Source organism: Salmo salar, chromosome ssa12 (genome assembly GCF_905237065.1).
Source record: "Salmo salar chromosome ssa12, Ssal_v3.1, whole genome shotgun sequence".
Lineage (NCBI taxonomy): Eukaryota > Metazoa > Chordata > Actinopteri > Salmoniformes > Salmonidae > Salmo > Salmo salar.
In genome coordinates this window covers 35,081,456-35,107,281 of record NC_059453.1, presented here as the reverse complement: position 1 = coordinate 35,107,281, position 25,826 = coordinate 35,081,456, and the positions used below count along the sequence as shown (strand labels likewise).

General features: G+C 44.0%; 1 protein-coding gene across 1 annotated transcript in view; it reads right to left on the bottom strand.

The window, feature by feature from the left end:
• Positions 1-25,826, bottom strand: part of LOC106564832 (nidogen-1) — a 66,056-nt gene that overhangs the window by 26,020 nt on the left and 14,210 nt on the right. Inside the window, exons 2-9 of the mRNA XM_014131267.2 lie at positions 20,030-20,332; positions 19,378-19,610; positions 18,538-19,085; positions 12,576-12,716; positions 12,098-12,349; positions 10,178-10,378; positions 8,375-8,608; positions 161-298 (exon numbers count right to left, since the gene is read on the bottom strand). Coding sequence (XP_013986742.2) covers positions 161-298; positions 8,375-8,608; positions 10,178-10,378; positions 12,098-12,349; positions 12,576-12,716; positions 18,538-19,085; positions 19,378-19,610; positions 20,030-20,332 — 2,050 coding nt within the window. The remainder of the gene's footprint in view (positions 1-160; positions 299-8,374; positions 8,609-10,177; positions 10,379-12,097; positions 12,350-12,575; positions 12,717-18,537; positions 19,086-19,377; positions 19,611-20,029; positions 20,333-25,826) is intronic.

Here is a 25,826-nt window from a genome sequence, read left to right as displayed (position 1 = left end):
TAACAATGTAATAAAGTTATTACCATGCATTCTTTAATGAATTACCAGGTAAATAGGTAAAATAAAGTATAACCCAAACTTCAATAGACTATTCCCCATGTCCCTTATGCATCAGCTGGTGTAAGTTTAAGCTGATATGTATAGTGTGCAGGGCCCCTACCATAGCATTGACGTCCGTCCCCAGTGAAACCAGTGGAACACTCGCAGGTGAACTGGATGCCTTCTCCGGGTCTGCAGGCGGCATTGGTGTCGCAGCCGTGTCTGCCGGTGAAACATGGGTTCTGCTCTGGTGGGCCACCTGTCAATCAAAACAAACGTCCATTCTCTTGAGGGGCAGCAGTGGGTTCCGTGTTAGTGGGTGATGCCATCAATGCCTAGTTCAGGGTTAGTTCTGATGTTATAGCTAGAATTTAAGTGAAATAGTTGCAGTAAACATGGAATGGACCAATTGGTTGCAATTCACTTATAGGCTACATATAGTCCTTCAGTAAGGCTTTTGTGTGGCTGTTTTCCGATGATGGATTTTGTAAAACAAGGGATCAGGGGAGTTCTACTTTGGAGTTAATTCAGTCTTTGGATACTTCAGTCTGAAAAGCCACAGTATAGTACTACAACCTGAAATGAATAGATTCCTAGTAACCCTCACGTTAGTTATTGTTGGAAATGGCTTACACTGTGGAATAGCTGGACAAGATGTTGTGACATCACACACAAAGTGTCAGTTTTGTAGACACAGGCATGTAAGACACCTCTCCTGACTATTAGACGTGCCGACCGGTTATCAGACAGCTGCTTATTGGAGGGGGGGGCACGTTTGAAGTCCCTGCTCCTCCAGACCCCATTGCGTCCTCACAGGAAACTCGGCACAGATGTTACACTTTTGCCAATAAACTTCAGCTGAGTCAAGTTTGCTTGCATAACCTACCCCCGGCCCCCTGATCGCCACCCCCGGCCATCCCCTATGTACCTTTACCCCTCTCCCAGTGCCTTCCTCTTGCCCTCCCCTCTCTCCCCTTCTTCTTACACCTCCTACCTGCAGTAAATAACCTTGTGTGAACTGAAGCACGGCCCCTTGTTTACCTTATCCGCTAACCTTTACCGTGTCAAGGATTTGGGTGTCTTTGAAAGGCCAGCTGAGGAAATACAACAACACTAGGTTTTTGGTTAACCTACGGATAATGTTACACTACAGATAATTATTATTCATTTGGCTCGACATTCCATACTGTGTATAGTCAGGAATTCAAACGCTCTTGAAGCGAAATGTATGTAATACGATGGTCCATTGAGACAACAAATGAGTGGTAACAACATCCCCCAGATGTCTAAAGAAGACACACGTATGAGTAGAGACAGAAGAATCTGTTGGGAAAATGTATACTGTTACAATCGCAGGTCCTGATCCTAATCTCTTAGAACATGCTGTTCTGTAAACACCAGCAAGAATCTCACAACATTAGGAACCACTGGTGTCTTTGGTTTCCCCGTTTGACATCAATACGTTTCATAATAATATTGTGGTTCATAGATGCAACTGAATGCAAGTGCAAGTTTAAATGTAATCCTTAAGCTGCATATGTGGACTTTTTAGAGAGCCATCACTCCACTCCGTTCAATAAATTGAACAGTCGTCATTATCATCAGATGTGCTTCACATGTGTCCTTTTCCCCGTCTAGTGTATTGAAATGAGCTAAACCAAACATTTGCCGTGTTACAATCTATCTGCCCATAAAGGGTTAGCTAATGTACAGTGCGTCGACTTTGGACTTATTCACAAAATGAATAAAGTCCCCTTGATACGGAGTTCCGTCCGATTCTCTTATGAAGTTTCCTCCGGTTCTCATGAACTTGTTTTGAATTTCCATTGTCATTCCCCACACCACCTTCACACACAGCAGCATCCACCAGTCACAAAATAAGAATACACTTTCATAAACTTTGCTCTTCTCACTAACATCAGTAAGCTGACCACTAAGTCCTTACTGTACTGAGGCTTTGCTTACAATTGCAGTCCTTGATATCCTGATGCCAAGGGCACATCTTATCTTTAACTTGAACTTGAATGCCAGATGTGTTCAGGAGGGAGATGCTACAGCTATTTAGGTCAGAGGCGTTGTGCTGTGATGTGCTGCTTCATTTTTTTTTTTTTTTAAACTACTGTTGCTTGATTGAGTGATTTGAGATGGCAGGGAGGGACTATGAAGATACCTTTAGTTGCATGCCTTGTGGAATATGAATGTCTGTCAGAGCTGTATGTTAGTTGATTGGTTGAGCTGTATGTTAGTTGATTGGTTGAGCTGTATGTTAGTTGATTGGTTGAGCTGTATGTTAGTTGATTGGTTGAGCTGTATGTTAGTTGATTGGTTGAGCTATATGTTAGTTGATTTTAACACCTTAATATTTCTAATAAAATTGCGAAGCGACGCAGACAATGTCTCCTGTACTTTGAGCCAGGAAAGGCCAACATGAATTTTGTTGACATTAGATCTCTTGGAACATTGCAGGGCAAGACGTGCTGTTCTGTTTTGAGCCAGCTTTAGCTTTATTATGTCTTTCTTTGCAGCACCTGACCATATTACTAGGAAGTAGTCAAGATATGATCCAACTACAGCCTGTATGACTTGTTCGGCCATTTGTGGTGTTAAGAATACTGAGCATCTCCTTACCCCAGCTCCCCATCTTGTCAACAATTGAATCAATATACCTCGACCATGATAATTTACAGTCTAAGGTGTCACCAAGAAGTTTAGTATAGTCACATTTTTCATAACCAGTTCCATCTTAGGTCTAGAGCTTAAAGGGATACTCCGGGATTTTGGCAATGAGGCCCTTAATCTACTTCCCCTGAGTCAGAGTTGCAGTGATTTCGCTAGCTGTGGCCGCTGATGTGTATAGGATTGAATACTCATCATACATAGACACACAGGCTTTGTTTAAGGCTAGTAAACGGGGCTTGCGGAACTTCACACTTTACATGTATTATGTTAGAGAGGCTTCCATTGAAGAAATCCCTCTGTGTTCTATTAGATAGATAGCTTTTAATCCATGATATGCGTGTAAAGCCATAACACATACATTTTTCCCGCTAACAGATTAATTTGTGTCAGTGCAGTATGTGCAGAATGCCCTTCTCTATAGGCATGCTTAAAGTCTGTTGTTAATTTGTTCATAAAGAAATAACATTGTATCTGGTCAAACATAATTCTTTCCAAAAGTTTGCTAAAGCCAGCAGTAGACTTACTGATCTGCTGTTAGAACCAGAAAAGAGCACTTTAGCGTAATAACCTTAACTTCCCTCCAGGTCTGACATTTTTCTTTTTCTCCAGATCATAATACTGAAGATATGAGAAATAGGAGCGGCAAACATATTCCGTTACTAACCTCAGGAGCTTTCCATCTAAGTTGTCAATAACAGGTGGTTTCTCAATTTTTTCACCTCTTCCACACTTAAGTTCATGACATTTAAATTAACCTTGCTTTTCTTTCATAATTAGGTATTTTATGCATGAATATGATGGCTCACAGTTTGTTTTTGGAGTTTAATGCCTGAATTTGCCCACTTTGCCAATGAAGTAGTTGTTGAAATAATTGGCCACATCACAGGGTTTTGTGATGAATGAGCCATCTGATTCAATAAAAGACAGTGTTGAATAAGTCTTTCTGCCCATAATTGAATCTAATGTCCTCCAAAGCTTTTTTCTATCATATTTTATATATTTTATCATAGTTTCATAATACAGTTTCTTCTTCTTTTTGTTTAGTGACATCATTTCTCAACTTACAGTAGGTTTGCCAATCAGATGTGCAGCTAGACTCATTAGCCAATCCACTCTTTAGCCAATCCACTCTTTCCTCATCGATCCACGGTGTCTTAGCAGTTCTAACAGTCCGTTTCTTAATAGGTGCATGTTTATCAAAAACTGGAAAAAGCAATTTTCAGAAATGTTCTGCAGCGTTTGGATACTCCCCTCTTGTCACGTCCTGACCAGTAGAGGGTGTAGTTGGGTCAGGACGTGGCAGAAGGGAGTGTGTATTTTTTATTGTTTCATTGATTTTGGCCGTGTGACTTCCAATCAAGCACAGCTGTAGAGGGTTGTGGTTGATTGGGAGTCACACATAAGTTGCCTACGTTTCCTTTGTGTTTCGTGGGTAATTGTTCTTGTCATTGTGGTAGTACCTGACAGGACTGTGTTGGCTGTCAGTTTGTTGTTTTTGTGAAATGCATAGTGTTCGTAAATTAAATATGACGAACCCTAACTCCGCCGCATTTTGGTCCACTCATTCCATAGACAGCCGTTACACCTCTACACACATTTGACCAATCAATCTTCTTTACATCATCAGCATAGGAATCACTACAAAAATGTTGTATGATCTCTTAAACACTATTTTAGGCCCTGCCTTTGGAACCTTGGCTTTTCTGGATACAGTTATTCTATTGTGGTCACTACATCCAATGGGTGTGGATGCACCTTTCGAACAAAGTTCTGCAGCATTACAAAAAATGTAATCAATACACATGGATGACATACAGTAGTTCCTGTACTGTTTGTAAACACCCTGGTAGCTTGATTAATAACCTGAATGTCACGACTTCTGCCGAAGTTGTTTCCTCTCCTTGTTCGGGCGGTGTTCGGCGGCCGGCGTCGCCGGTCTTCTAGCCATCACCGATCCACTTTTAATTTTCCATTTGCTTTGTCTTGTCTTCACACACACCTGGTTTCAATTCTATCATTACATGTTGTGTATTTAATCCTCTGTTCCCCCCATGTCCTTGTCCAGAATTGTTTATTGTAGTGCTTGTGCACGTTATGCTGGTGTGTAACGGGTTTTGTTTACCCATTGTATTATTGTTCTGTTTACGGTGGTTTTATTTATTAAACTGCGCCATTGTAAATCAGTTTTTGCTCTTCTGCGACTGACTTCTCTGCCGCCAGTACGCACCCCCTACAGAATTCCGGACCAAACTTATGGAGTCAGCAGGAGCAGGTACCCCGGGTATAGGGGTGGAGGAGCGCGTCCGGGAGCACGCAGCAATGCTCCACCATCTTGGCACCGCCATGGACCACGTTGTCCAGACAATGGACCGCTGGGAGAGACAGGGAGTTCTCCCAGCGCCTCCACCAGCACAACCGGGGTCTCCACTACGCACCCCTCCTTCTCCTGGTCCCAGTGGGATTGGTCTCTCCCTTCCCCAGGAATACGATGGGACGGCTGCGAACTGCCAGGGGTTCCTGTGCAGCTGGACTTATACCTGGCAACCATCCACCCAGCTCCTTCGGGCCGTGAGAGGGTGTCCGCCCTCGTCTCGTGCCTCACCGGGAAAGCCCTGGAGTGGGCCAACGCCTTGTGGAGAGAGGGAGATGCGGCGTTGGACCAGTTTGAGGAGTTCACCCGCCGCTTCCAGGCAGTCTTCGACCACCCGCCCGAGGGTAGAGAGGCGGGTGAACGCCTCTTCCATCTGAGGCAGGGGACGAGGAGCGCCCAGGAGTTGGCCCTGGATTTTCGGACCCTGGCTGCCGGCGCGGGTGGACCGACAGGGCCCTGATCGACCATTATCGCTGCAGTCTGCGCGAGGATGTCCGTTGGGAGTTGGCCTGCAGAGACACCACCCTCACGTTCGACCAGCTGGTGGACCTGTCCATCCGGCTGGATAACCTGCTGGCTACCCGCGGATGTTCAGATCGGGGTCTGTTGGTTCCATCCCCCCGCACCCCCTCTCCAATACCCATGGAGCTGGGAGGAGCGGTGCGCAGGGAGACCGGAGGGGGTTCAGGCTTGTGCACCATCTGTGGCCGCAGAGGTCACACTGCTAGTCGGTGCCGGGTTGGTTCCTCTGGGTATCGAGGCAGCAGGCAGGGCGCTCTGGCGTCACCCCAGATGAGCCGGCACCATTCTCACCCAGAGCCCTCTGTTGCACATATGTTTGTGTATGTCACTTTTCCTGAGTTTTCCCCGCATTCCCAGCATAAGGCGCTCGTCGATTTGGGCATGGCTGGGAATTTTATTGATAGATCGTTCACCCATAATTTAGGGATCCCCATTGTTCCCGTGGCTGTGCCCTTCCCCGTTCACGCCTTAGATAGTCGACCATTAGGGTCAGGGTTGATTAGGGAGGCCACCGCTCCTCTGGGCATGGCGATGCAGGGGGGTCACAAGGAGAGAATTAGTCTCTTCCTTATTGACTCTCCTGCGTTTCCCGTGGTGCTAAGCCTACCCTGGTTAGCTTGTCATGACCCCACTGTTTCTTGGCCACAGAAGTCTCTCACAGGGTGGTCGCGAGAGTGCTCGGGGAGGTGTTATGGGGTTTCCGTTGGAGCTACTAAGGTGGAAAGTCCAGACCAGGTCACCACAGTGCACATTCCCCCTGAATATGTCGATTTGGCTCTCGCCTTCTTCAAAAAGAGGGCACCTCAATTTCCACCCCATCGACGGGGCGATTGTGCGATAAATCTCCTGGTAGACGCTGCACTTCCCAGGAGTCACGTGTATCCCCTCTCACAGACGGAGACAGAGGCTATGGAAACATATGTCTCCGAATCCCTGCGTCAGAGGTACATTCGGTCCTCCACTTCACCCGCCTCCTCGAGTTTCTTTTTTGTGAAGAAGAAGGAGGGCGGTCTGCGCCCGTGTATTGACTATCGGGGTCTGAACCAGATCACTGTGAGGTATAGTTACCCGCTACCACTCATAGCCACAGCGATTGAGTCAATGCACGGGGCGCGCTTCTTCACCAAACTAGATCTCAGGAGCGCCTTGTCATTATTGGGTATTGTATGTAGATTGATGAGGGAAAAAAATTATTTTAATCTATTTAAGAATAACGCTGTAACGTAAGAAAATGTGAAAAGGGGGAAGTGGTCTGAATACTTTCCGAATGCACTGTATACAGAGACACCTCCCCCAGATTTATTCCTCTTTTTTTGGATGTTATATCCCTGTATTGCTACTGCTGTGTTGTCAAATTAATTATCTAAGTGAGTCTCAGTGATGGCTAACATACACTATATATACAAAAGTATGTGGACATCCCTTCAAATTAGTTGATTCGGCTTTTTCAGCAAAACCAGACTTTCAACGTGGCACCGTCAAAAAGGATACCACCTTTCCAACAAGTCAGTTTGTCAAATTTCTGCCCTGCTAGAGCTGCCCCGGTGAACTGTAAGTGCTGTTATTGTGAAGTGGAAACGTCGAGGATTAACAACGGCTCAGTCGTGAAGTGGTAGGCCACACAAGCTCACAGAATGGGAGTGCTGAAGCGGGTACTGCTTAAAAATCGTCTGTCCTCGGTTGCAACACTCACTACCAAGTTCCAAACTGTCTCTGGAAGCAATGTCAGCACAATAACTTTTAGTCGGGAGCTTCATGAAATGGGTTTCCATGGCCGAGCAGCCGCACACAAGCCTAAGATCACCATGCGCAATGCCAAGCATCAGCTGGAGTGGTGTAAAGCTTGCCACCATTGGACTCTGGAGCTATGGAAATGCGTTATCTAGAGTGATGAATCATGCTTCACCATCTGGCAGTCCAACAGACAAATCTGTGTCAGGAGAAGGAGAACGCTACCTGCCCGAATGGATAGTGCCAACTGTACATTTTGATGGAGGAGGAATAATGGTCAGGGGCTGTTTTTCATGGTTCGGATTAGGTCCCTTAGTTCCAGTGAAGTGAAACATTAATGCTACCGCATACAATGACCTAGACAATTCTGTGCTTCCAACTTTGTGGCAACAATTTGCGGAAGGCCCTTTCCTGTTTCAGCATGACAATGCCCTCTTGCACAAAGCGAGGTCCATACAGAAATGTTTTGTCGGTGTGGAAGAACTTGACTTGACACCTCAATCTTCTTATGATCTAGCTGCAGCTTTTCAGCGATCATTTTTCTCACTTTCACCTCAGACTCCGTCCAGGTCTTGTGTGGAGAATGGGATTCCATCCATAACAATGTTATTTTGCCTTGATTGTCCTTCTTGGTACTCCTGTTTGCCTGTCATTATTAACATCGATCATATGATCTTGTTACAAATCCACACAGGGTTTCCACCACCATTTAAATTTAAGCATCAGGTGTCTGTCTTACAGCCACATCCAGCCAAACATAGAGGATAAGCCATATGTAGCGGGAAAGTTAGCGGAAATATAGCAGAACATAAGCACAACGTTAGCTGAAGATTATCAGTATGTACATGATAGGCTATACTACTGAGGATGACCCCAATCCTGTTAGCAGAGGGTTAGCAGAACATTAGCAGAATATTAACAGAAGGTTAACACAACTAGCAGAACATTAGCGGAACAATAAGCACAAGGTTAGCATAACATTATAGGAGAATATGAACAAAGATTAGCTGTAACACAAGGGGTTCTACTCACTGTGGATGGAGCCAATCTTGTTGCTCATAGCGTAGCGGATCAGCTGGTTGCCCGAGTCGTACATGACGAAGATCTGGTCGACGCTGAGCTGCTGGGTAGGCTGCACGGCTCTGACCGCCTCGTCATTGGGACAGCTCTGGTAGGTGATAGTCTGACGCCACTGGTAGGTCTTGGTCTGGACGCTGCCGTCCGGTAGGCTCACGGTGTAGTCGCGTTTGGAGGAGGAGGTGATCACTGAAGAGAATTTGAAGAAATGGAATGTTGCTACATTGAACATCCATATACAGTTGGTATCATAAGTATTCACCCCCTTGGCTTTTTTTTCACTTTTTGTTGCGTTACAAAGTGGGATTTGATTTTGATTGGATTTTGATTTGATTGAAATAGATTTCATTTAGATTTTTTGTCATTGATCTAGACAAAATAGTCCATAATGTCAAAGTGAAAAGAAAATGTAAAAAATTAATTCTCAAATGAATACAGTTGTTGCATAAGAATTCACCCCTTTTGTTCAGCCAGGCCTAAATTAGTTGAGGAGTCAAATTTCGTTTAACAAATCACATTGTCTGAAATAATACGGGTTGACATTAATATTTTATGACTACCCCTATGACTACATACAATATCTGTAAGGTCCCTCAAGGACAGATTCAACTACAAAGAGCTTTTCCAAAGCCTTATAAAGAAGGGCAGTGATTGGTAGATTGGTAACAACAACAAGTCAGACAATGAATATCTCTTTAAGCATGGTCTAGTAATAAGTATGCTGTGGATGATGTACTGAACCACCCAGACACATCAAAGATACAGTTGTTCTTCTGAACTGAGCTGCAGGACAGGAAGGAAACTGCTCAGTGATTTCACCATGAGGCCATTGGTGATTTTAAATGGCTGTGATTGGAGAAAACTGAGGATGGAGCAACAACATTGCAGTGACTCCACAATAATGACCTAAATTAAGAATAAAAATGTGCAGAATATATACAGAATAGTCCAAAACATGTATTCTGTATGCAACCAGGCAATAAACTACAACTGCAATAAAAGCACGCAAAGGAATATACTTTTTGGCCTAAATGGAAAGTCTTGTGTTTGGGGCTAATCCAACACAACACATCACTGAGTAATTTCCTCCTTATTGTCAAGCATAGTGGTGGTTGCATCATGGTATGGGTATTCTTGAGGCAAAGACTGGGGAGTTTTCAGCATAAATAGAAACAGGATGGAGCTAATCACAGGCAAAATCCTAGAGGAAAACCTGGTTAATTCTGCTTTCCAACAAACACTGGAAGAGGAATTCACCTTTCAGAAGGACAACAACCTAAAACACAAGGCCAAATTTACACTGGAGTTGCTTTACCAAGTTACAGTTTTGACTTAAATCTGCTTGAAAATCTATGGCAAGACTTGAATATGACACCTTGAAAGAGCTTGAAGAATTTTTTGAAGAATAATGCGCAAATATTGCGCAATCTAGGTGTGCAGAGCTCTTAGAGAATTTACCCAAGAAGACTCACAGCTGTAATTGCTGCCAAAAGTGTTTCTAATACTATGTGTCTCATGAAAAGAATAAGATAGACTACTATCTGATCGCACATAAGAGCAATTTCACTAATAACAACATTGGGATTAATGCTGACCTTTGTTATGTGATTACATGTATTTCAAACTGTGACAGTGTTGAGTTTCAGGATTGGGGTCAATTTCATTTAAATTCAGGAGCTCAAAATAATTTTAGTGAATTGACTCAGTTGAAATGGAATTGACTGCATTCCAAGTTATATTGGTGTGGTCATGACTTACGGTTACTGCCATACTGGTAGAGCTCCTTGTATGGGTCGATCTGGACAGTGGAGCCGTGTGGGACCTCAGGGAGACGGCCCTCCAGCTCGGTGCTCACCACCAGGTGGTCGTGCTCGTCGATGCCCTTGAACTCCTGCTTGATGGTCAGCCTCTCGTTGCCCGGTAAGAAGGTCACCTCGGCCTGCCTGGAGAACACGCCACCTGGAGGGGGAGCGGGACGATTGAGGGTGTTTGTGTTTGTGTGCGCATGTGAGTGAGCAGAGATGGCGGTGGGAGAAGGAAAGAGAGAGATAACCAAGTCGCATAGGTTCTCTTCAGCTCCTGAGCACAAATGTAGGATCGTCTTGCCTTACCCAAAAGCTCAACCATTATGTGATGAAACACAAAACCTAGCCGTACCTAAGATCAGCATTTAGGGGCAACTTCATTCTGCATCCTCACCCATAGCCTTGAGTGTATCCCCCGACTTTTGGTTCTCCCTGGAGCCAACAACATTACACATCAAAGGGGAACATTTTGAAAGAAGTGAAGCCAGCTGGAAGCAATGAGCTGGAGCAACATTTTGAGGCCCGAAAAGCAGAAAAATGCACTGAAAACAGGAACGCAGAACAAATTCCCCATAATTTTACACATCATCGTTCTACCAACAAATCGTGGGCTCCCGAGTGGCGCAGCGGCCTAAGGCACTGCATCTCAGTGCAAGAGGCGTGCGTCACTGTAGTCCCTGGTTTGAATCCAGGCTGCATCACATCTGGCCATGATTGGGAGTCACATAGGGTTGCGCACAATTGGCCCATCGTCGTCCAGGTTTGGCCGGGGTAGGCCGTCATTGTAAATAAGAATTTGTTCTTAACTGACTTGCCTAGTTAAATAAAGGTTACTTTTTTTATGTCCAAGTGGAAGACTAAAGTGAAGTTCAACTTGTTGAGGAATGTATCAAAAAGAGAAAGATAGTACTAATCACATGGCACAATTCACTCAAACTTCCACGTATACCACTCAAATGGCCAGTAGAGCATGTACTTTCCCTGAGCAAAGAGATTGGCAGTGTCCGAATACCCTTACTTGCGTTCTAAATAGTTGGCAAAAAAATTACATTTTATAGAACGTACGTGAAATGTCCAAAAGGTTGTATGCTTTAAATGCCAGGACGTCATACTCATTTCGGCTTTTAATCTAGTAGAATTCGCTACACACTAGTGAGGAATAGAATCGTCTTTCGAGACCAACGTGTGTTTGACAATAGCTGATAATCAGCTGAGGGGACGTGCTGTACCAAAATGAATGGATGGCGGGAATCAATGCAATTGTGTATTAGATGACACATTCTCAGTATGGATGAGCCTAGTATGCTGATATTTGTTGCTTACAGCATTCGTTTTTACTAAACAGTACATTCTTAACAGTATGTAGTACTATTAGTACACAGTATGCAGTTTAGGTAAGTAGTATGTAAGCCAGATTTTGGACATATAGAAAAAAATATGTCATTCAAAGAGAGCAAATAAATCAAACTTATCAAACTTCACTTGAATAAATGTTGACCTAAGCAGCAATCCCACAGCGGTCATTCACACCTGTCTTTGAAGGACATCTCATTAGACCACAGCAAACAAAGTCCCAAGCCCCAGGTGCCTTTGCTACAATGGAAGGAGAAGCAAAACCAAATGCGACCCTATTCACATTAGAAAAGCCTAATGTATTCAAATCACCTGCTGCCTTTTTAATGACACTATGGCACTTTCTCAACTTGAGTTCCCTTCTCATGGACATTCTCCAGGGCAAGGAAGTCTTGAGAAAGACGCTATGAATCAAGGAAGCGAGGAATCACTTTTGTGATTCACCCAATGTCAGCTCTTACCTTAAAACAACTCTTAATGACACAACAATGTGCAAGATAATCGGCGAACCAGCTCTTACCGATGATGCTGAAGCCGTTCTCATAGCCGGGCTGCTCCAGAGCGAAGGCCCAGCCGATGACCCCTCCCAGGGAAGAGAGTGGCTGCAGGGAGGGTCCCAAGCCAGCCGGGATGGTGCTGATTGCCACGTAGGCGCGCCCATCGTTGGCCACCACATACGAGTGCAGGTCATTGTTGGAAAACTCCAGTGGCGAGGGCGAGTTGCCCACGAACACCCGGCCGTTCACTTTGCCGTTCATCCGCTGGGGCTTACCTGCGTGTGGAATGTAAGGAAATTAACTTAATTGAATTTGATTTTAATTAATGTAACTTAAAATGTAACTGATGTGTGACTGTGTGTCAAGCATTCAGGTTTTCAATTTCTTTATAAAATATTGAATCATTCTAAAACTTTATTTCACATATTTCATAAATGAAGGTAGCAGGATAGCCCAATTACACAAATACTGTATGTACCTTGGGTATGGGGTTACTCCTACCTTCAGCCACACAATCCTTGCCGTTGCCATAGAAACCAGGCCTACAGTGGCAGCAGTAGCCATTGGTGTAGTCCTTACAGTCAGCGAAGGACGAGCACCTCTGCCTGTTACTGGCGCATGTCTCAGAATTGTACGCAAACACTGCCGAAAAGAAGACAAACCAAATTTTTTGAAATAATACAATTTTTGAAAAAAAGGTGCTGTCTAGAACCTTAAAGGGTTATCCGGCTGTCCCAATAGGAGAAACCTTTGAAGAACCCTACATGGAACCCAAAAGGGTTATACCTGGAACCAAAAAGAGTTCTACCTAGAATCAATAAGGATTCTCCTATGGGGACAGTCAAATAACCATTTTGGAACCCTTTTTTTCTAAGATTGTAATTTCATTGGAGCTCTTGTTTTCTACAAAATACTTACGCAGGCCGGTTAAACAAAGAAGCATGGCTAAAAACAAAGGAGCACAAAACAAAGCAGCATGCCTTGCCCTAACTGCACACACAGAACTAACATCAACAACATGCATGATAGTCTATCATGGTTGAGGGTTGAGGAGAAATGTACTTCTTCTCTTCTAGTCTTTTTAAGAAACGTGTGTGTTGAAAATGCCTAACCAATTGTATAATCTATTTGCATACAGTTCAAACAGACGTACAGTTTTTCATATTTTGATACGTTACAGCCTTATTCTAAAATTGATTAAATGCAAATCATTCTACATGCAATACCCCATAACAACAAAGCAAAAACAGGTTTTCAGAACTTTGTACAAATTTATAAAAACAAAAAAACACAAATACCTTATTTACATAAGCATTCAGACCCTTTGCTATGAGACTAGAAATTGAGCTCAGGTGCATCCTGTTTCCATTGATCATCCTTGAGATGTTTCTAAAACTTGATTGGACTACATCTGTGGTAAATTCAATTGATTGGACATGATTTGGAAAGGCACAAACATGTCTATATATTTTTTTTTCACCTTTATTTAACCAGGTAGGCCAGCTGAGAACAAGTTCTCATTTACAACTGCGACCTAGCCAAGATAAAGCAAAGCAGTGCGACACAAACAACACAGAGTTACACATGGGACAAACAAACGTACAGTCAATAACACAATAGAAAAGTCTATATAAAGTGTGTGCAAATGTAGTAAGATTAGGGAGGTAAGGCAATAAATAGGCCATAGTGGAGAAATAATTACAATTTAGCAATCAAGCACTGGAGTGATAGATGTGCAGAAGATGAATGTGCAAGTAGAGATACTGGGGTGCAAAGGAGCAAAAAATAAATAACAATATGGGGATGAGGTAGTTGGGTGGGCTATTTACATATGGGCTGTGTACAGGTGCAATGATCGGTAAGCTGCTCTGACAGTTGATGCTTAAAGTTAGTGAGGGAGATATAAGACTCCAGCTTCAGTGATTTTTGCAATTCGTTCCAGTCATTGGCAGCAGAGAACTGGAAGGAAAGGCGGCCAAAGTAGGAGTTGGCTTTGGGGATGACCAGTGAAATATACCTGCTGGAGCGCATGATATGGGTGGGTGCTGCCATGGTGACCAGTGAGCTGAGATAAGGCGGGGCTTTACCTAGCAAAGACTTACAGATGACCTGGAGCCAGTGGGTTTGGCGATGAATATGAAGCGAGGGCCAGCCAACGAGAGCATACAGGTCGCAGTGGTGGGCAGTATATTGAGCTTTGGTGACGAAACGGATGGCACTGTGATAGACTACATCCAATTTGCTGCATAGAGTGTTGGAGGCTATTTTGTAAATGACATTGCCGAAGTCAAGGATCGGTAGGATAGTCAGTTTTACGAGGGTATGTTTGGCAGCATGAGTGAAGGATGCTTTGTTGTGAAATAGGAAGCCAATTCTAGATTTAATTTGGGATTGGAGATGCTTAATGTGAGTCTGGAAGGAGAGTTTACAGTCTAACCAGACACCTATGTATTTGTAGTTGTCCACATAGTTGTCACATATAAGTCAGAACCGTCCAGAGTAGTGATGCTAGACGGGAGTGGCGGGTGCGGGCAGCGATCGATTGAAGAGTATGCATTTAATTTTACTTGCATTTACGAGCAGTTGGAGGCCACGGAAGTGGAGTGTTGTATGGCATTGAAGCTCGTCTGGAGGTTTGTTAACACAGTGTCCAAAGAAGGGCCAGAAGTATACAGAATGGTGTCGTCTGCGTAGAGGTGGATCAAAGAATTACCAGCAGCAAGAGCGACATCATTGATGTATACAGAGAAAAGAGTCGGCCCGAGAATTTAACCCTGTGGCACCCCCTTAGAGACTACCAGAGGTCCAGACAACAGGCCCTCCGATTTGACACACTGATCTCTATCTGAAGGGTAGTTGGTGAACCAGGCGAGGCAGTCAATTGAGAAACCAAGGCCGTTGAGTCTGCCGATAAGAATGTGGTGATTGACAGTGTCATGACGTTGCCCTCTTTGGGTTTTCTATGTACCATCCCCCCACCTCCCCCTACCCTGGCCCTGTGAGAGCGGTCGTAAATTCCTAAGAAAATTTCCCGCCTCATGGCCGCAGTATAAAGAGAGAGTGGGTTTCAGAGAAAGAACCCAGGAATTCTTCCACCTCACAGGACTGGAGAACCGAACGACATTTATGTTCTGGAGAGGTATAAAAGATCGGTGAAGAATCCAGCTACGAACTGGTCCGTTTGGTACAATTTTGTGAAACTCATGAGAGACAATACGGCCACATTACCATGGCTCTGTTTATATAATAGCCTCAGTTGTGAGACTTACATCTAATGGTTGTATAAAATGAATGAATAAGGATAAAGCTATTTGGAATATGTTGGGATGCTTGTAAGATGTTAATGTGAGAGAATTGTATTTCTGTTTAAAGTTTCACCAAGTCATCGGCACGCCCCCATGACCAGACGGGACCTGGCGTCATGAGGCAGCCTTTTCTATGTTCCGAATATAACCCCCACCTATCAACAGACCGAGCTTACGTCCATTACGAGTGGCTAAAGGTTTGACCATGCATTCCTCGTTCTGAACTTTAACCATACCACGTGGTTAAACTCTTAGACTATTGATACCAACAGAATAATAACAAGTCTTTGATATTAATTACTAGTCTGCAGCTAGGAATTCAGTATCATTGAACGTGAAGACCGACGAAACATCTGTCCTATAACGACATTAATGAATGTCACTTTGAAATATCCATTCTAACCGAGAGAGAGAGAGAAAGAGAGGGCGGACAGATCTCCAACAGAAACAAACTTTTCAACAGAGATCCCGACGACACACTGAGCGCAAATATATATATTGATTGCAATTGTTCCCGAATGAGTGAGCGTTCATGTGTAAAGGATTAGCATATCAATTGTTATAATTATCAACCCTTTGTCTAACAAGCCGCCATGCCGGTTTAGCCCACTAGGGCACATTCTCCTATCATTTCCTTGTAACCATAGCTACTGTTTGTTATGCATTTCTGTGAATTACTTAGTAAATAAATGATTTTAAGACAATTGATGTATGTATGACTCATAGTGAAGACTGGGTTCGTGCAGATAACCAACAATTTACGACGTCTGGAATGAGACTGACGTGAGGTAACTAATACGTCATTAATCAGAAGACTCATAGATCAGATATTATGATATCTGAAAGATATATTAGGAAAATTATAACTTTGCAATCTGAATATTTTCCTTGGTGCCCCGACCTCCTAGTTAATTACAGTTACACGATTAATCAGTTTAATCGCGTAATAATAATTACAGAGAGTTATTTGATAAACATGTCTTCAGTTTAATGATGCCAAAGACACGACAACAGAGTCGAAAGCCTTGGCCAGGTCGATGAAGACGGCTGCACTGTATTGTCTTTTATCGATGGCGGTTATGATATTGTTTAGGACCTTGAGCGTGGCTGAGGTGCACCCATGCCCAGCTCGGAAACCAGATTGCATAGCGGAGAAGGTACGGTCGGATTCGAAATGGTCAGTGATCTGTTTGTTAACTTGGTTTTCGAAGACTTTAGAAAGGCAGGGTAGGATAGATATAGGTCTGTAACAGTTTGGGTCTAGAGTGTCTCCCCCTTTGAAGAGGGGGATGACCGCGGCAGCTTTCCAATCTTTAGGGATCTCAGACGATACGAAAGAGAGGTTGAACAGGCTAGTAATAGGGGTTGCAACAATTGCGGCAGATAATTTTAGAAAGAGGTTGTCTAGCCCTGCTGATTTGTAGGGGTCCAGATTTTGCAGCTCTTTCAGAACATCAGCTATCTGGATTTGGGTGAAGGAGAAATGGGGGAGGCTTGGGCAAGTTGCTGTGGGGGGTGCAGAGCTGTTGACCGGGGTAGGGGTAGCCAGGTGGAAAGCATGGCCAGCCGTAGAAAAATGCTGATTGAAATTCTCGATTATCGTAGATTTATCGGTGGTGACATTGTTTCCTAGCCTCAGTGCAGTGGGCAGCTGGGAGAAGGTGCTCTTATTCTCCATGGACTTTGCAGTGTCCCAGAACTTTTTGGAGTTTGTGCTACAAGACGCAAATTTCTGTTTGAAAAAGCTAGCTTTGCTTTTCTAACTTCCTGTGTATATTGGTTCCTAACTTCCCTGAAAAGTTGCATATCGCGGGGGCTATTCAATGCTAATGCAGTACGCCACAGGATGTTTTTGTGCTGGTAAAGGGCAGTCAAGTCTGGAGTGAACCAAGGGCTATATCTGTTCTACATTTTTTGAATGGGGCATGCTTATTTAAGATGGTGAGGAAAGCACTTTTAAAGAATAACCAGGCATCCTCTACTGACGGAATGAGGTCAACATCCTTCCAGGATACCCGGGCCAGGTTGATTAGAAAGGCCTGCTCACTGCTGTGGGAATGTTTTAAAGCGGCAGGGACTGAGGGAATGATGAACGGAGCAAAGTACTGAGAGACCCTCGATGAAAACCTGCTCCAGAGTGCTCAGGACCTCAGACTGGGGCGAAGGTTCACCTTCCAACAGGACAATGACCCTAAGCACACAGCCAAGACAATGCAGGAGTGGCTTTGGGACAAGCCTCTGAATGTCCTTGAATGAACATCTCTGGAGAGACCGGAAAATAGCTGTGCAGCGGCGCTCCCCATCCAACCTGCCAGTGCTTGAGAGGATCTGCAGAGAAGAATGGGAGAAACTCCCCAAATACAGGTGTGCCAAGCTTGTAGTGTCATACCTAAGAAGACTTGAGTCTGTAATCACTGCCAAAGGTGCTTCAACAAAGTACTGAGTAAAGGCTCTGAATACTTATGTAAATGTGTTATTTCAGTTTTTTATTTTAAATAAATGTGCAAAAATGTCTAAAAAAATGTTTTTGCTTTGTCATTATGGGGTATTGTGTGTAGATTGATGAGGGAAAAAAACAATTTCATACATTTTAGAATAAGGCTGTAATGTAACAAAATATGCAAAAAGTCAAGGGGTCTGAATACTTTCCGTATGCACTGTACATTCCCCACCAGACACGCGACTATGAGTTTCTTCACGGTACCCAAACCAAAAACAGATTTAATGCGTCGCTCAGAATGCTCTGCCTCCAGAGCTTACTCAGGCAAAACCAAGATTAGCTTTAAAAAACAAACAAAAAATGTATCACAGTGCCTCTCCTCTTTCTAAACATCTAATTTAACTGTACTGTATGAATATGAATAGTGTGTAAATAGTATTTTTGTTGTCTCTTGGTGTCTTTCCTATATATAACTTTATCTGTTTACATTTTTTGAATTTAACGTAATATCTTATGTTGTTCTTGTCTATAACTGTTCGGTACTTTGTCATGTATTTGTATGTTTTATGTGGACCCCAGGAAGCGTAGCTGCTGCATGTGCAGTAGCTAATGGGGATCCTAATAAACTAAACTAAACCAATGTTTATGTCATGGCAGTCTTGACTAGGATTCTATTTCAGACACAGATTCAATTGTTGTTGTTTCTTTCATGGCTTACCATCAACATCAAGGGCATCATCTTCATCCACAAACACCACCTGTGGGGTTTGAGGCTGGTAGCGGGGTGGCTGGAGCTGAGCGGGCTGGACCGTCTCAAGGTACCTGGTCTGGACCGGCTCAGGGTACCTGGTCTGGACCGGCTCAGGGTAGCTGGTCTGGACCGGCTCAGGGTAGATGGTCTGGACCGGCTCAGGGTAGATGGTCTGGACCGGCTCAGGGTACCTGGGCTGAATCGGCTCAGGGTACCTGGGCTGGATCGGCTCAGGGACAACAGGGTATCTGGGCTGGTACTGGACCGGGTAGACAGTTGGGGGCAGCTCCGGCTCAGGTGTCTCCTCTTCCTCCTCGCGCTCATACGGAGGGAATTCAATCTCCTGTTGTTCTCCAGTGGTTCTGGGTGGAAACTCTGGCACGGGCTCCACCTGCCCAACTGCCACGCCCTCCTCCGGGGACAGGTTGGTGACCTGGCCTGGGCTGATGGAGGAGAAGAACGGGGAGGTGCCGATCTCATACACCCACACACCACGCCTGCCTGAGTTGGTCTCCCTAGCGGGAGACAGAATGCATCATTATGAGACCTACCTCTATGAAGAAGCTTTATGCATATGTCAGGGTATATGTAATCATTACATAATTACCATAATGCAATGTAACTATGCAAATACCAGGTCAAAACATAATGACAGAAACCTAACCAAGTTTTCTATGAACAACACTTACTAAGCCTATGTAAAGTTCTTGGAGCATCTGGAAGCGCACTATAGAAATCCAATCAATCAATCATCCAATCAATCAATCAACCAACCCAACCAACCCACCCACCAACCAATCAACTTACTTGGAGAGCTGTCTGACGGATGCCTCGTCGTCGGTGGTGATGCGGTAGTAGGGCCCCTGGCTACTGCTCCAGCTGAACCAGGCCTGGACCAGGCCCTGGCTGAAACCGGCGTGAACTGGTTCACTCTGGCCCGCCACAGGCGTGGAGATGTACTGCAGTCCCTCCCTGGGGTAGAACAAGATGGCGTAGGAGGCGGACTCCATGGATGCCACCACCAGCTGGAAGGTGTTTCTCTACATGGTAGAAAGAAAAGATAGAAGAGGGAAACTGAGTCCTAGCACCCTATTGCTTCTTTAGTGCACTACCTTTGAGTTTGGCTTGGTAGAGTGAACTAAATATGTAACAAAATAAATCTATGTAGCCCACCATAAAAACTGCAAACAGGTAACACAGTTAAAAGGACTATGTAACCATGAGTAACATCACTCTAACTATACTATACCTGCAACTACATTGTACAATGTATGGGTTTTAGGCAACTTCATATTAGGTGGATAGAAAAGATGGTGTCAAATTGTAATTTCAAATGCTATCCATATTAATGTTGCATTAAAACAAGTTTATCAACAGTTCAATATATCCAATGACATATTTTAAAAGACATAATATGAATATGACCCTATCTAGGCCAATCTATGAGGGTCCTCCTTACCTTTCTGTCCAGCCCATCTCCTCGACCAGGCGCGCCGTGGGCCGCCATGTTCTCCCATGTGATGATTAAGGCGTGGGTGGGCTTGATCTCGTCGTCCTGAGGGAATGCCTGGCTGATGTGGTCAGTGGTCCTGAGAAGCACGGAGGGCCTGCTGTCCTGCCGGTAGTACACCTTCCCCACTCCGTCGCTGTTGTCCAGATCTCCGAGGAAAGCCGCTATCATTCCAAAGCTGGCAGGCATCTTTCCCAGGTACTCAGACTCCACCTTAGGTTCTTCTACTGCCAGAAAGCCATTGGTGTTGATCTGGGATTGGAATATCATAAATGTGTTATCATCAGCAAAGACATGAATGACAATTTTTCTGCAGAATTTTCTGCAACTTCAAGATTTTCTCATAATGCCGAAGTTAAATATAGCCTACAGTTCAAATAGGTTTTTGGATAATGATGTTTTTAAACCACAATGTGATTGAGGTCACAATTGTCAATGTCCATGATACAATCGGAGATCCTGTCACTTTTTACCCGAAAACTGCTGGGAATGACCGGCTGTGGGGTTCAGAAAGTTAATTTTATCATGATGACTTCAACTAGAATTGAAATCTTTGGAATTTTGACAATGGTAAGCGATTGTAGCTACAGTGGGGGAAAAAAGTATTTGATCCCCTGCTAATTTTGTACGTTTGCCCACTGACAAAGAAATGATCAGTCTATCATTTTAATGGTAGGTATATTTGAACAGTGAGAGACAGAATAACCACAAAAAAATCCAGAAAAACGCATGTCAAAAATGTTATACATTTATTTGCATTTTAATGAGGGAAATAAGTATTTGACCCCCTCTCAATCAGAAAGATTTCTGGCTCCCAGGTGTCTTTTATACAGGTATCGAGATTAGGAGCACACTCTTAAAGGGAGTGCTCCTAATCTCAGCTTGTTACCTGTATAAAAGACACCTGTCCACAGAAGCAATCAATCAATCAGATTCCAAACTCTCCACCATGGCCATGACCAAAGAGCTCTCCAAGGATGTCAGGGACAAGATTGTAGACCTACACAAGGCTGGAATGGGCTACAAGACCATCGCCATGCAGCTTGGTGAGAAGGTGACAACAGTTGGTGCGATTATTCGCAAATGGAAGAAACACAAAAGAACTGTCAATCTCCCTTGGCCTGGGGCTCCATGCAAGATCTCACCTTGTGGAGTTGCAATGATCATGAGAACGGTGAGGAATCAGCCCAGAACTACACGGGAGGATCTTGTCAATGATCTCAAGGCAGCTGGGACCATTGACACCAAGGAAACAATTGGTAACACACTATGCCGTGAAGGACTGAAATCTTGCAGCGCCCACGAGGTCCCCCTGCTCAAGAAAGCACATATACATGCCCGTCTGAAGTTTGCCAATGAACATCTGAATGATTCAGAGGACAACTGGGTGAAAGTGTTGTGGTCAGATGAGACCAAAATGGAGCTCTTTTGGCATCAACTCAACTCGCCGTGTTTGGAGGAGAAATACTGCCTATGACCCCAAGAGCACCATCCCCACCGTCAAACATGGAGGTGGAAACATTATGCTTTGGGGGTGTTTTTCTGCTAAGGGGACAGGACAACATCACCGCATCAAAGGGACGATGGACGGGGCCATGTACCGTCAAATCTTGGGTGAGAACCTCCTTCCTTCAGCCAGGGCTTTGAAAATGGGTCGTGGATGGGTATTCCAGCATGACAATGACCCAAAACACACGGCCAAGGCAACAAAGGAGTGGCTCAAGAAGAAGCACATCAAGGTCCTGGAGTGGCATAGCCAGTCTCCAGACCTTAATCCCATAGAAAATCTGAGGGGGAAGCTGAAGGTTCGAGTTGCCAAACGTCAGCCTCCAAACCTTAATGACTTGGAGAAGATCTGCAAAGAGGAGTGGGACAAAATCCCTCCTGAGATGTGTGCAAACCTGGTGGCCAACTACAAGAAACGTCTGACCTCTGTGATTGCCAACAAGGGTATTGCCAACAAGTACTAAGTCATGTTTTGCAGAGGGGTCAAATACTTATTTCCCTCATTAAAATGCAAATAATTTTATAACATTTTTGACATGCGTTTTTCTGGATTTTTTTGTTGTTATTCTGTCTCTCACTGTTCAAATAAACCTACCATTAAAATTATAGACTGATCATTTCTTTGTCAGTGGGTAAACGTACAAAATCAGCAGGGGATCAAATACTTTTTTCCCTCACTGTATGAAAACATGTTCAAGTGAACCCTCTCCTCCTGCAAACTCGGTTAAGTAAATATCCGGTTTTCCAGCACGGTCTGGGTCCTCGTGAAAATAGCTGCCCAGTAAATCTTACCATGCCATGACCCTTCCTTCCATTAGTTAAGGCTTCCTCCCCTCCCCCCAGGGAACATGCAGTATCTTTCTCCCCCTATTGTGAAAGATGTCTGAGGTTCCCCCTACTGATCTAGGATCAGTTGATTCTAGAGCAGACCTTATAAATGGGATATGGTTCACCTACTGATCTAGGAGCAGTTCAACCTGGACAAGGCCTGACTGCTTTATTTATACACTACATGACCAAAAGTATGTGGACACCTGCTTGTCGAACATCTAATTTCAAAATCATAGGCATTAATATTGAGTTGGTTCCCCCTTTGCTGCTATAACAGCCTCCACTCTTCTAGGAGGGCTTTCTACTAGATGTTGGAACATTGCTGCAGTTTCCAGTCAGTCACAAGAGCATTAGTGAGGTCGGGTACTGATATTGGGAGATTAGGCCGGGCTCACAGTCGGCGTTCCAATTCATCCCAAAGGTGTTCGATGGGGTTGAGGTCAAGGCTCGTTGCAGCCCAGTCAAGTTCTTCCACACCGATCTCGACAAACCATTTCTGTATGGACCTCGCTCTGTGCACGAGGGCATTGTCATGCTGAAACAGGAAAGGGCATTCCCCAAACTATTGCCACAAAGTTGGAAGCACAGAATCATTTAGAATGTCATTGTATGCTGTAGCGTTAAGATTTCCCTTCACTGGAACTAAGGGGCCTAGCCCGATCCATGAAAAACATCCCCAGACTATCATTCCCCCTCCACCAAACTTTACATTTTGGTGCATTCAGGCAGGTAGCGTTCTCCTGGCATCCACCAAACCCAGATTCGTTCATCAGACTGCCAGATGGTGATGTGTGATTAATTACTGCAGAGAATGCGATTCCACTGCTCCAGAGTCCAATGGCGGCGAGCTTTACACCACTCCAGCCAATGCTTGGCATTGCGCATGGTGATCTTAGGCTTGTGTGTGGCTGCTCGGCCATGGAAACCCATTTCATGAAGTGACCAACTAACAGTTCTTGTGCTAACGTTGCTTCCAGAGACAGTTTGGAACTTGGTAGTGAGTGTTGCAACCGAAGACAGTCGATTTTACGCGCTGCATCACTCGACGGTCCCGTTCTGTGAACTTGTGTGGCCTATCACTTACCGGCTGAGCCGTTGTTGCTCCTAGACATTTCCACTCCACAATAACAGCACTTACAGTTGACCGGGGAAGCTCTGGCAGAAATTTAACGAACTGACTTGTTGGAAAGTTGGCATCCTATGATGGTGCCACGTTGAAAGTCACTGAGCTCTTCAGTAAGGCCATTCTATTGCCGATGTTTGTCTATGGTAATGGTTCTCAATCCTGGTCCTGGGGACCCAAAGGGGTGCACATTTGTATTTTTGCTTTAGCACTACAAACCTGATTCAAATCATAAAAGCCTCATGATGAGTTGATAATTTGAATCAGCTGTATAGTGCTAGGGCAAAAACAAAAATGTCCCCAGGACCAGGATTGAGAACCAGTGGTCTATGGAGATTGCATGGCTCTGTGCTCGATTGTATACACCCTTCAGCAACAGGTGTGGCTGAAATAGCCGAATCCACTAATTTGAAGGGTTTTCCAAATACTTTTGTATATACAATGCTTTCGGAAAGTATTCAGACCTCTTCAGTTTTTCCACATTTTGATCAAAATCAAATTCAATTTTATTTCTCAAATGCACTGAATACAACAGGTGTACATCTCACAGTGAAATGCTTACTTACATGCCCTTAACCAACAATGCAGTTTTAAGAAAAATACCAAAAGAAAAATAAGTAATAAAAGTAACAAATACATTACAACCTTATTCTAAAATTGATTGAATAAAAATAATCCTCATCAATCTACAAACAAAACCCCATAATGACAAAGAAAAAAAAGATTTGTAGATATATTTGCAAATTTATAAAAAATGTAAAACAGAAATACCTTATTTACAAAAGTATTCAGACCCTTTGCTATGAGACTCGAAATTGAGCTCAGGTGCATCCTGTTTTCATTGATCAACCTTGAGATTTCTACAACTTGATTGGTCCCACAGTTGACAATGCATGTCAGAGCAAAAACCAAGCCAAAAACCAAGGAATTGTCCGTAGAGCTCCCGAGACAGGGTTGTGGGGAGGCACAGATCTGGGAAAGGGTACAAAAAATGTATGCAGCATTGAAAGTCCCCAAGCACACAGTGGCCTCCATCATTCTTAAATGGAAGAAGTTTGAAACTACCAAGACTCTACTTAGAGCTGGCCACCCGGCCAAACTGAGCCATCAGGGGAGAAGGGCCTTGGTCAGGGAGGCGACCAAGATCCCGATGGTCACTCTGACAGAGCTCCAGAGTTCCTCTGTGGAGGTGGGAGAACCTTCCAGAAGGACAACCATTTCTGCAGCACTCCACCAATCAGGCCTGTATGGTAGTGGCCAGATGGACGCCACTCCTCAGTAAAAGGCACATGACAGCCCACTTGGAGCTTGCTAAAAGGCACCTAAAGGACTCTCAGACCATGAGAAACAAGATTCTCTGGTCTGATGAAACCAAGATTGAACTCTTTGGCCTGAATGCCAAATGTCACGTCTGGAGGAAACCTGGCACCATCCTTACCGTGAAGCATGGTGGTGGCAGCATCATGCTGTGGGGAAGTTTTTCAATGGCAGGGACTGGGAAACTAGTCAGGATCGAGGGAAATATTAACAGAGAAAAGTACAGAGAGATCCTTGATGAAAACCTGCTCCAGAGCGCTCAGAACCTCAGACTGGAGCGAAGGTTCACCTTCCAACAGGACAACAACCCTAAGCACACAGCCAAGACAATGCAGGAGGGGCTTCGGGACAATGTGCAGCGACGCTCCCCATCCAACCTGACAGAGCTTTAGAGGATCTGCAGAGAGGAATCGAAGAAACTCCCCAAATACAGGTGTGCCAAGCTTGTAGCAACATACCCAAGAAGACTCGAGGCTGTAATTGCTGCCAAAGGTGTTTCAACAAAGTACTGAGTAAAGGGTCTGAATACTTAAGTAAATGTGATATTTCTGTTGTTTTTTTAAATAAATTTGCAAAAATGTCTAAAAACCAGTTTTTGCTTTGTCATTATGACATACTGTTTATAAATTGATGAGGGAAAGAAAAACAATTCAATTAATTTTAGAATAAGGCTGTAACGTAACAAAATGTGGAAAAAGTCAAGGGGTCTAAATACTTTCCGAATGCATTGTAGTGTAGTCAAATCATAATAAAGAACAGAGAAGAAAAACTGGTCTAAGGCCAGTGCTTGGGAATTTCATCCTATACTGTGAAATATGGATATGAGTTGTTGACCTATATTGTATTGTGATACACTGAGTATACCAAACATTAGGAACACCTTCTTACTATTGATTTGTACTGAAAAAACACTACAGTAAATACTGTAGTATTTACTGTCGTATACTGTAGTATTTACAGTTAACTATA